We start from the raw sequence: 11,868 nt of genomic DNA on the forward strand, positions 1-11,868 counted from the left end.
AGGATATGTGGCACAAACTGTAACTCCCACAATGCACCGCGGAATTTTTGCGATTATGTAAATTGGTGTCCGAAAATGACTAATGTATATCAATGCACATTTGCTAGTTATTCTTTTTGAATATTTGATTGTTTAGTATTTACTTGTCATTAATAATTTTCGCACCGATTTCTTTTTAATAGAATTGTATACTGTAGTTTATTAGACTTTGTTGTTTTGAACTACGTGGCTTGCCGTAGACTGCACCGCTGACATTGTCAGAGCGGCTTCCGGTCCATTTTGTCATAACATTTAGCTCGAACGAAAGCTTGTTGCTACCTGTGTCGTGGACAGAAATACAATAGTTTGCATTATCTGGAGATAATCACGCGTGTATAATACTTCGTGAATTCTTTGTTTCCGTTTATCCGTCACGGTAATAAAATACAGGTCTAGCAACGAGCTAACGATAAATGTAGTTTGTAAACAGACACCATCACTGCTATTAATAAACGCATGTGAGTAGGTTATAAAAACGGTTTGGCAATGAATTGTCGATCAGAGCTTCTTGAAGTCACGGTAGAAGCGAGGCAGGTTGAAGAGTCAATCCTGTCTTTGCTGCACACAATTTTACTGCACCGCAGCACTGGAAAATTTCACTACAAAAAGGAAGGTACCTACTCGATCGGTACAGTTGGGACCGTGGACATCGACTGCGACTTCATCGACTTCACTTTTGTCAGAATTTCCTCGGATGAGCTTGACCGGGTGATCAAAAAAGCTGTGTCTGAATTCAAGGTAATATTCATTTCTGGGTGTTGTATTGATGCAACTGAGGGCCTGTCGCCTGACCCACGTGGATGTTTTTTTTTTGTTTTGTTTTTTTACAGGACGCTTTGAGCATCTCTGGAAGTGATGGAATCGGTCAAATTTCCCTGGAATTCTACCAGAAAAAGAAGTCCCGTTGGCCTTTCTCCGACGAGTGCATTCCCTGGGAGGTGTGGAGCATCAGAGTCAACGTTGTCAACCTAGCAAACGAGCAGGAGAGGCAGATCTGCAGAGAGAAAGTGGGAGAAAAACTCTGCGAGAAGGTGATCAATGTCGTCGAAGTCATCAATCGCCACGAGTATGTGCCAAAGATGCCCACCCAGTCCGAAGTGGACAATGTGTTTGACACCAGTTTGAGAGAAGTCCAGCCTTACCTCCACAAGATCACATACCAGATCACTGACTCTCTGGGCACTTCTGTGAGCACCACCATGAGAAGGCTGATAAAAGACACCCTGGCACTGTGAAGTTAACCTGTGTCTCGCAACACACAAATCCTTCAGGTGTAGCTTTCATAGGAACACTTTGGAAAAGTAGGAGAGTGAGTGGACATGACAAGTAGGCATGCAGTAGAGTAAAATGCTTGCTGATTTGGCTCGCTGAAGCCAATCAGGAGTGAATCTCATCTTTTTAATTTAAAAAAGCTTTCAATATATTTTACAGAAGTTACATTGCCTCATTCAACACTGCTAGGTACAATCTTGTAGTAACCGTTCCCTTTATCCTCTGATTGGATATTTATTCTCTTTATCGATCTGGTCATTTTTCTTGTCTTTGTGGTCATTAAAAGTGAAGTCGAATAAAAAAAAAAAAAAAAAGAGAGAATATGTTCTATGCTGCCCCACGAGTAGTAACATGGCATTATGATTAATTTTGCCTTTGTGGAATATGATTTGAGCAGTAAAACCCACCCATTTTTGTACAGCTCAGGGGGTGGCCGTTTTAAAATTGTCTTCCCCTTTAAGACAACAGCCCTGGTTTGTAAACTTCACACATGATGAGGCAAGGTAAAGCTTAGATTACAGTATCTTTTTGCTGCTCGTAATCCGTTGTTTTTTGTTTAGTTTTTTTTTATTGTGAAGAAATGGTACAATTATTTAAGTAATCCCTTATCCCTTATCCTTGCTTGCCAACTTTCAGAAATGCAACATTAACAGTAGCGGATATGTCAACATTCTGTTGCTGACTTTGTTGCCTTTAAATATTTAATTGTTGTATGTAATCTATTGTAAATAAAAATAATTATCTTCAAATTAAAGCACTGTCTTTGTACTGTACCTGATGAGACATTTACAGTGTTTTATTATTTTTGGGGGTGTTGTGTTTTTTTTTTTTTTTTTGGAAGCCATGGGTGACAAGAACAAAGGGGTGCACTTGTTCATCAAAACCATCCCACTACACAAACTGTACATTCATGGAATGTACATTTTAAATAATATATGTAAAGCATTGATATTCAATGAAATAAAAATGTGTACATTGTGTCATATACAACCTAACTCTTTATTACAGAGATAAAGCACACAAACTGTATAAAAAAATTAACACAAAAACAGCTGCAAAAAAGCAACAATAATGCAACCAATGCTGATACAAATATTATTGCAATTATTAACTAACAAAACTGGTACAAAACTTCAGAAACACGTCCATTTACACAATCCTAATAATTCCCGAGAACAGTACAGAAAGTGTTTCTCACAAAGAATTTAAGAGCACTATTGAGTCAATATCACCATAAGGTGCTTTTGAGACCCCCCCCCCCCCCCAAAAAAAGAGATTTTCCATTTAACTTCACATTCACTATATTAAGATGTTATGCTCTTAGAAATTAATACTTGTCAAAAGGTCACATTTCTTTTTTAAATGGATTAACTGCAAGCAGACAATATGCACGCAAACAGCAAAATGTGAACTTGCTGACAGGGTGGACATTTTTTTTTGGGCTCATGTTAGCATTTTATGAGCATGTGGTGGACCTTCACTTCGCAACACAATTGGTGAACAAGCGGACACCATACTGTTTAATGAACTGCTGAAGGATTTATATCAGGTGATATTTCAAATGTTAAGATTGACATCCACCTACATGTGACATAAATTATGCATCCAACATATCTTTTCAGCCTACAATAATCATGATTAAAAAAAAAAAAAAATACAGGTAGTCATGTTGCTGAAGAGGGTTGATTTCATACTCAATATGATCATCAAAATAGAATTCACACGATCAAAATGACTTTTCATCAAGTAACTTGAGGACAATAAAACCATGTAAAACATTATTTGATTTTGTCATAATTTAACCACTTATTTCACACACCGTGGTCAGCAGAGCTTTGTTTGGGACATGCCAATGCCAAAATGTATATTCCATGAAAAAAAAAATCATATAAAATGAAAGAAATGCATTTAAGTGACATCATTGTACTGGAATGTGTGTAAATGTTTGGCCAACTATAAGAAGAGCTCAGATTTTCATTTATTCAGCTACTCTTCCGTGATCGTGATTATGATTGGGACACCAAAAGCATTTATCAGTTATATTGACCAATTGTCAATGATGTGTCAAAATGATCTGCCACAACAAGGCCTGTGATGCCACTGAGAGACGCTAATCAAATTTAGCAGCTCCCAAATGTCTCACTATTAACTTACACATATTTCCCTTTTTTTTTTTTTTTTTACGATAGAGCCAAATCAAAGGTACAAGAATGAACTAGTACAAGAATACAAACGGAAACACCGAGGCCACAATCAAAACACAATCAACAGTGACTCGTTAGGAAGCAGGAACACATAGCCCAAAAGAATAAACAATTCCGCCTCTGTTCCTGATGTCACCACCTGAGAGAAGTCATCACGCCACCGAATGTTATTAAATATGTTCTAGGTTGCGTTAAAATCACATGAAGCCATTCCATATTTGATTGTACAATTCTCTAATGCTGGTGTCACATGCGCAAGGCTAACCCGCTCAGCCAGTGCATATTCAATTATTTTTAAATAACATTTTTCTTGCGATAAATTCACTAATGTGATATGGAGCTTTGCTGAAAATTTTAAATCAGTCATTTAGTTAGATTGTATAAAGATCCGAGCCTCCATATCTAAAGTTGGTTGATTGTTACTTATTTTGACTTTAATAGCTAACGGGCTGAGTTTATATAGCACCCGTCTTTAAAGAACTGATGACACAGTAAAAGGAAGATCCACCACATGCCTCAAGCGTACTTGGCCTGAGTGGATCTTTGACCTCTAGGGCCTTGTGAATTAATGACCATGATGACCTGTCAACCAAGTGGCAAAAAAAAAAAAAATTAATTGTACCTTACAGATGCATTAGCTTCAGATTCAAATACTCTGCAAAGTAGAGGACTACAAACACATTACTTCACTGTTTTTCAGTCTATGCCAGTTGCCATGAGAAAAAAACGAATCTTATTTGTACAACAAACAAAATATAACCCACTTAAATTGTACAAAGTGTGTGTTAATCACCCAATTAATACTTCGGAAGATAAATTAGCAGTGGATGAAACCTGGCTTCTACCGGTTTCAGTGTTCTGAAATGCCGGAACAACCTGAGAACCTTTGATCGTATGTATACTATGTTGTGATCTATGCTTTTATGTGAGAAAATGAAAAATTATTAAATTAATGTGTGAAGAAAGTGAAGAGCAATTAGATACATGCGTCTGTCACGACTGTACTATTCAATGAGTTTTGAACATTTTGACATCTCCCTATTTACATGAAGGCAAAATAAAAGTGCATCAGTCATGAAGACTCTCTATGGTTCATCACACCAAGAAACAATTCTGAATCTACAGCAAAAGCACTAAAATATAATCCAACTGCAGCAGAGAAACAAAAGCATTTATTCGGAAAAGAATGCGTCATACCTTGCTCTTTGAAGTCACATGTGGTTCAGCTCAAGTCACATGGGTTACACCTCGATATCTTGCCGTCTTAAAACACCGACACGTACATGTAAATACAATTAGGCAACTACGATAACTTGAAGTAGATCATTTTGGAATGAAATTTTTCCAAAATCAAAACACATCGAGCACTCGTTTGCACATTCATGTTTATACAAAGAGTATTGGGGTCACACTGAAAAGAATTATACACAAAAGTAATAATTTAAGGGAAATGTGATAGCAAAAGAAAAATCGGAATGGAATGAGAATTAGGTAATATTACAAGAATTGAAGTGTAGAAAAATTAATAACTATTGAGCTCCTCGGCAGTATTTATGCGTATTTCGCTTCGTTAAAAAAAAGAGAGAAAATTGGGAAAAATAACTTCTTTATTGTATTATTATTATTATTTGCTTTTTAGTGTGGCCCGAGTACTCTGTCTGTTTACACCTTATTCAACGCGATCTCCTTAAAATCGAATGCTTGAGGCAGGCGAGGAAGCTATACATTCAAAGTCTACCTTTTGCAGGCTCGGCTGCTGTTTTGATTATCGAGTGTGAACCCTCAAGAAAAATGCAAATGTCAGATGCTTACACGTGGCCGTGACTTTGCTCATGGCTCCAAAGACTGAAGGCTGTCTTGAAGGTCCTATGACAGAGTTTGCACATGTATTGCCTCTTGAAGGTCAAGGCAGAGAGAGACGGTGCGTGGTAGAAGAGGGTCTCGGAATCCTGAGCCCCGCTTGAATTCTCCACGCTGTTTGATCTCGACACGGGACTGTGACTGCTAGCTTGTTGCTCAGGCTGAGCTTGGACCTTGGAGTTGTTAACCAAAGACACGGAAGCATCAGCGCCGCTGGACTCGTCGGCCACGGCAACCGTGACCGGCGCTGCTTGGTTGAGCGCGGAGGCCTGCGGAGAGGGCCGTTCAGAGTTTTGAGAGGTCACCGGTGGCGAGGGCGACAGCGGTGGGGGGTGCTCGTCCATCTCTTTGGCTCTGTGGTCACTTGCGCTCGACATGTGCGACTGAAAGTGGCTCCAAAGGCGGAAGTTGGTCCTGAAGGCTTTGTTGCAGATGTGACAGATGAAGGGCTTGATGTGACACAGGAGCTCCTGGTGACGCTCCAGGTCTTTGCGAGAGTAGAAAAGACTGCCGCATTTCTCACAAGGCCACACGCCAGGTTCCTCCAGTCCAGTTTGGCTGCTCTCCGTTTCTTCCCGCTCGCTCACAGACTCCTCCAGTGGCTCTTCTTTCACCACTAGTTTCCCATGATGGCCCATGCTTAGGTCCTCAGGCACATAGGATGAAGAGTCTTCGGAATCATACATAGGCGTGCCCGAGGAGTCATTATATATATTTCGCTCTCTCGCAAGAGGTTCACTGCTGTAATGTTCCTCTATGAACATTTCCGACATTCCCTCATTGTGCTCTTCCTGATTCAAACTCATGTGTTCCTTAATATTAATCATGTTGTTGTTGTGCACCTCCACATGGTGGCGCCAGATGCTGAAGGAGGACTTGAATGTTCGCATGCATTCCAGACACGTCAGTTTCTTGTACTTGCAGTGCACCTCGTGGTCTTTCTTGACGGTTGGACTTGAGAATCGGAGGCCGCAGTACGGGCATACAGTGGAATGCCGACAGCCCCTCTCGTGATCACTCTGCTCAATGAGTGAAGGCAGCTTCATATTACAGAGTCTACAGGCGTAAAGGCCAGCATCGGAATCCTTCTGGTGAATCACCGCATCCTGTTCCTGGTAGAGGATGTTCTCCCCTGCGTCGTCCTTGTCAGCTTTTTCTGCAGGATGTGTCCTTAGATGCTGCCTGTACTGAGACTGGAACACAAAAACTTTCCCACAAAAGGGACATACAAAGTTGGACCTTGCTCGCTTTTTGCAGAGGGTGGAAGACTGCAACGTTTGTTTATTCTTTTTCAGCTTCCAGAGCAACGCCTTTTTGATTTCTCGCTCTCGCACCATGTCTATCAGTTTCTTTTGGAATCGATCATCCATCACCGGGGAGCTGGAAGATGAGGCTGGGTTCTGTAGGACACCATGCTGAGTTTGACAGTGTGTCCACACTTTGAAGTTCGTATGGAAGCGCTTCTGGCAGATGTCGCACGCGTACGGCTTTTCAGGGTTGTGGTACATATTTACATGTCGATGGAGTCCGGCGCTGGACCTGAAAACCTTGAAGCAGTTCCAGCATGTAAAAATCTTGTTCGGAGGCGACTCGTCATTGTTTTCGTTATCGTCGCTGGTGCTGTGAGACACAACTTCTGACGTGTTCTCTACAGGAGAGGCGCTGTGTTCCTTAAATATTTTGTTCTTCTTGAATGGGTAACGTCTGTTGTCTGGCCTTTCCCTCCGTTTCCCGAAAGGAATTAAGCTAGTCTTGGAGCACTGTTCGTAATTTGTTTGCAAGTCTTTCAGATTGACCGGCAAAGCTTCTCCAACGGTTATTCGAATAATGTCCAAAGGATCTGCGAGTGGACTGCTGGGCTCCACTTTCACACTGTGCTCTCTTTCCACCTGAGTTTGCTCATCACGACTGCTGTGGTACTTTGGCTTGGGAATAATGGAAGATGTCCTTGAATTACCGTTGTGAGCTGATATTTCGGGATCTGATGCCTTCGATGCCAATTTAACGACAGACTGTTCGTGATTTTGTAGCTCCTTGAGCTCCAGTGTGGGTGAGAAGACCGGAACGGGGCTGTCCATGGATAACGATCTTCGAAGTAAGCTTTTTATGAGTGGCCCACTCCGGTCAATAGTCTGGCTCAGCTCAGAGGCCGGACCCTGAAAGGACACTTTGGTGCTCTGGTGAGGTTCCTGCTCCCCTAAATCCTGGTTCATGTCCTGCTCTGAGCAAAATGGCATCCGAATATGCTGCACTTCGGCATCGCTGAATGATGCAGATGTTTTCAGCTGGGGCCTAATAGAGGAGATGTAAGATGGATTCCCTTTTAAAATTGATACGTATGGATGGGTGGACCTCCTACCAGAAGGTTCAGTCTGTTCAGGTGATTTACTAGCGGTTTCTTCAGAGTTTTTGACCGAGTCACAGGAGTTAAGTTCTGATGGAGGCTGACTTAATTCAGTTGTGACAAGAGATGATGACTTTTCTGCTGGTGTTTTTGTCTGATAGTTTGAACAAGAGGGTTCGGATGTGTCATTCCGGACACGGCACACAATGACGCTCCTTGTCTGGACGTCATTGTCATCCCCTTCTGTATAGGACAGTCTTTTTCTCGAGACACAATATGACGCATGTGGCCTTGTGGAAACTATGTTGGTGAGGAAAGGGATTCCCAAGGTGTAGCCCAGCTCTTGGATTGCTGAAAGACTGTCTTTGTCCACAAAAAGTGAAGAGGAGTAAATGTAATTCAGCACTATCTCAAAAGCATCAGGCTCACAAAAGTCCAGGTTTACAACTTTCAATGATGTGTCATCCATCCTGGTAAAGAGGGACTGGAAATATTCACTACTTGCAGCCAGAACACTTTTATGGGCTTGGTACCGCTGATCCGCCACAGCGAGCACCACGTCACACATGTGGCCTCGGAGACGCTGCTCGTTGAGCAACCCCAGCACTGAGAGGGCATGGGCCGGATAACTGTAGTGCACTAGGCTCTCCATTTCCTGAAAGGTGACACAAGAAGTTAGATGCGGGAAAAAAACATTCAAATGTGATTGTTATTATATGATTATTATACTTGATGACAAATGCTTTTTGCAGTCAGCTTCTTGATATACTGTATTAGAATTTCTGATAGCGTGAGGAGATGCTTGCTTCCAAACAGCGATTCCGCACCATAGCCACACCAGAGCTGTAACAAACATTCCGTGTCCGTGAAATGATGAACAGCGATTAGAGAAGGCAGAGAAATGCCAGCATGAACAAGCTGAGTATAATGAGGTATTGACAATATGTGAACCACTCAAATTCAGCATCAATTAATTTTTATGACTCAAGTCAATTTTGATAAAGTTATGTGCATGAGTGAGCCACTATAAAAACGTTTAAATACTAATACTATTAAAACAATGCCAATACACAAATAATAAGCAAATATAATATGTAACAATATGTATAATATGTAAAAAATAGCATAACTATGCGAGTCTTGGACATTTGAGTCACGAAGGAATGCTTTCAGTCAATAATGTGTACATTCACATTGATTAATAATCAAATTCTGTAAAAAGAACATTCAAACAAACAATGATTATATTTATCCAAATGTTTATTTTCTAGAGTTCAATCGTAAGGTACAAAGAGACAACAGACCTTTCACACTCATGCCTGTGGTCAATTTAGTGTTAAATTAACCGAACAAGCATATTTTTAGAATGTGGGAGGAGAAATTCCCCTCTGAAAACTCATGCAGTGCCACAAAGGAAGGCCTGAAAATTCAAACCCAGAACCTCAGCACCGTGAGGCAAGAGTTTTCGCAATTTCTGCGTGGAATATCTTCTACTTTTATTGCAATTCCTAATACACTTTGATTTTACGGACAAACAACCTCCCATTCCGTGTAAAGTGGCAGCTCTTTGCAAAATTCATATTCGTGGATTTCTTCATTTCATATTGCACGATTAGTTATATACATTTGGTGACACACCAGACAGTGTAAGACATATCTTACATGCTCTTTATCTCACAGAGGTAAACAAACACTGTAAGCATGACTGTTATGTTAATTATGGCTGTCGACAACTTGGACACGTGATTTAAGAATCCAGTTTGTCTTCATTCATTCGTGTAAAACTACTAACTAGACAGCGAACCTCACCGAAATAACGAATCAGTCATCACTCGTGGCGGGTTTTTTTTTTCTATGAGGAAGTCCAGGACCGCTGAGGGTATTAGATCATCCGTAAGACGTGGCGCACAGCACCCGCATGACACTTTACTTCCTCCGTCAAAAAATGGCACTTTGTCACAAAATAGTGGCCGCATGTTTGTGATTTATGGAGCGGAATGTCAATGGCGCCACGCTCGGCCATTCCTGCTTGGTCGTTTCGCGAAAATGCGCTGTCGAGTCAGGAGGGAAAAAGTTGGGCGCGTTAAGGGACTCAGTTGAATGCACTCTCGGTAGGAGCACAATATCAGTAAATTCGCTACCCCTGCAATGAGAGCAGCCTTGTTTTATACCGACGATATACATTAAAAAAAATAAAAACGCAGAGACGAGACGCCGCACTAAGCTAAACAGGTTGTAGCTGATCGGGTTTAACAACAGCATAACTGCCCCTTTGAGTTACGTCAGGGGGGAAGGAAAAAAAAGCTCCCACTAAATGCTACTCTACCAGCAACCATGTTCCATTCTGTATTTAGCCAACTTAAAATAGATTTTTCCGCTTACCCGGCCCTCGTGATTAAGTTCTTTCATCCAAACAACCTGGACTTTATTCAGTGTTGTGTCGATTTCTGCGTACTGGTCGTGATTCCATCCATCTTGAATTTGACGTCATCCCACACCAGGGATGAGGTCATTGCATTGAAAGCTCGTCACGTGCACTGCGTTCGGATTGGCTAGATTGTCTAAAAGGCGGGACCAAGAGTGGGCCTGACGTTAGCGCGAATTTAAAGGGGTACCACCGAGATCCAAGATGGCCCATTTTTCACTAACATGCTCAATTTGTAAATTTTTTTGATCAGAAAATTGATATCAGTTATTATCTTATATTTATCTATTCATTTTGGAGAAATTAGGAAATAAATGACGACTTGAAAAACGCCTTCTTTTGGCGAATATGACCACGCCCCCTCCCCATGGTACTGCAGAGTTAGTGAAGGGACCATTTTTTATTTTGATTTTGTGTAAGGGATCAGATGAGCTCACGTTTGATGTCAATAAATCCAAACTATTGTGCAGAACGCTTTATGCGGTCACAGGTTGATATGGACAAGAGTAGTAATGTGCATTTGCACTTTGGTGGCAAAATTTGGATACACATTACAACACACTTAAACAGGTACTTTTAATTCTCTGGTTGAAATCACTTGGAATGAAACTAAGGGGTTGTGACCAGGCGAGTGCTAATGTGGGATCACAATAGGGAAAAAGCCAGACCCGCTTCAAAAGTTAAATTGTATTTTCATTCGTGAAAGGAGTTGTTGGCACACACATCTAACTGTTCTGATGTTGCAGGTTCAAATCCGTGCTTTGACCTTCGGGTATGGCGTTCTCATGTTCTCCCTGTGCTTGCATGGTTTTTCTCTTTGTACTATGGCTTCTTCATACATTCCAAAAACATGTATGTTAGGTTCACTGGGGAATCTTAATTGGTTTGAATGGCTGTTTGTCCATATGTTCCTAGCAATTGTGGTTAACAGTCCAAGACGTTCCCTACCTCCTCTCAACCAAAGATAGCTGTGACAGGCTCATGCTCCCCTGCGACCCTAATGAGAATAAGCCGTATAAGATGGATGAATTTCACTTTTCTTCATCACCAAGCAGGCAAATTTACACTTGCCAATGATTGGAGCAGATCTGTCCACGTGGCCCATGCAGCAGACACATCACCAATTTTAAATACCCTGAAGCGTGTGTAAAAATTGATTTGATTTTATAATAGGAAATCAACAGAAGCATGATTTGTTTTGTCTGTGTTGCTGTTAAAATATTTTGTTATTACATGCAGTACTGCATTTGCCTTAACTTAACCTCAATTCAACTTAAACTATTTACTAAGTCCCAGGCACATTTTTATTTGGCTTGTGTCATAGCATTCAATGGGGACATGTTGCCGTGTTTATCTCGCCTACAGGCCTTTTCCTGTAATAAGCTGTTAGCAACATTACTTGGCAACCGTCATGTGACGCAATTAGGTGTGGTACAGATTGCACCACTGCCAAGTCTTGTTTTATGTTCATCGCACATGACGCATACAATCCAACCATTCCACATACTTGTGATTTACAAGATGTCTTGTAAATGTGCAGAAACCTAATTTCACCATCTTGAATCCCTTCGCCTCCCACACACTCCTTTGCTTCCAAATGTAGCGTGTCATAATCACCATGATGATCGTAGCAAACATAATCTGGCACATTTTTTTTCACAATATTACTATAAAAAGAAAATAATTATATTCATTGTTACATTCAGGCAGAAAACCAGCCACTG

At 41.0% G+C, this 11,868-nt stretch overlaps 2 protein-coding genes across 4 annotated transcripts; one reads left to right on the forward strand and one right to left on the reverse strand.

Annotated features, from left to right (window-relative positions):
- Positions 1–261: 261 nt before the first annotated feature.
- On the forward strand, positions 262–2,084 carry atg101 (autophagy related 101). The gene is made up of 2 exons (XM_088279802.1): positions 262–777; positions 870–2,084. The coding sequence occupies exons 1-2, from the start codon at positions 526–528 to the stop codon at positions 1,272–1,274; spliced, it is 657 nt and encodes a 218-aa protein (XP_088135928.1). The 5' UTR covers positions 262–525; the 3' UTR covers positions 1,275–2,084.
- A 331-nt stretch (positions 2,085–2,415) lies between these two features.
- Positions 2,416–10,262, reverse strand: zbtb21 (zinc finger and BTB domain containing 21). 3 transcript variants are annotated; one of them, XM_088279799.1, is made up of 4 exons: positions 10,102–10,262; positions 8,449–8,562; positions 5,328–8,374; positions 2,416–4,778 (listed from the first exon to the last, which is right to left on the reverse strand). In XM_088279799.1, the coding sequence occupies exons 1-4, from the start codon at positions 10,126–10,128 to the stop codon at positions 4,757–4,759; spliced, it is 3,210 nt and encodes a 1,069-aa protein (XP_088135925.1). In that variant the 5' UTR covers positions 10,129–10,262; the 3' UTR covers positions 2,416–4,756. The 3 variants fall into 3 exon arrangements, with proteins under 3 accessions (XP_088135925.1, XP_088135926.1, XP_088135927.1); XM_088279800.1 differs by having other exon boundaries at positions 2,416–8,374; XM_088279801.1 differs by lacking the exon at positions 8,449–8,562 and having other exon boundaries at positions 10,102–10,256.
- Between the last annotated feature and the right edge of the window lie 1,606 nt (positions 10,263–11,868).

This window comes from Idiotropiscis lumnitzeri, chromosome 17 (assembly GCF_059441095.1).
Source record: "Idiotropiscis lumnitzeri isolate Australia: NSW breed Sydney's pygmy pipehorse chromosome 17, RoL_Ilum_1.0, whole genome shotgun sequence".
NCBI lineage: Eukaryota > Metazoa > Chordata > Actinopteri > Syngnathiformes > Syngnathidae > Idiotropiscis > Idiotropiscis lumnitzeri.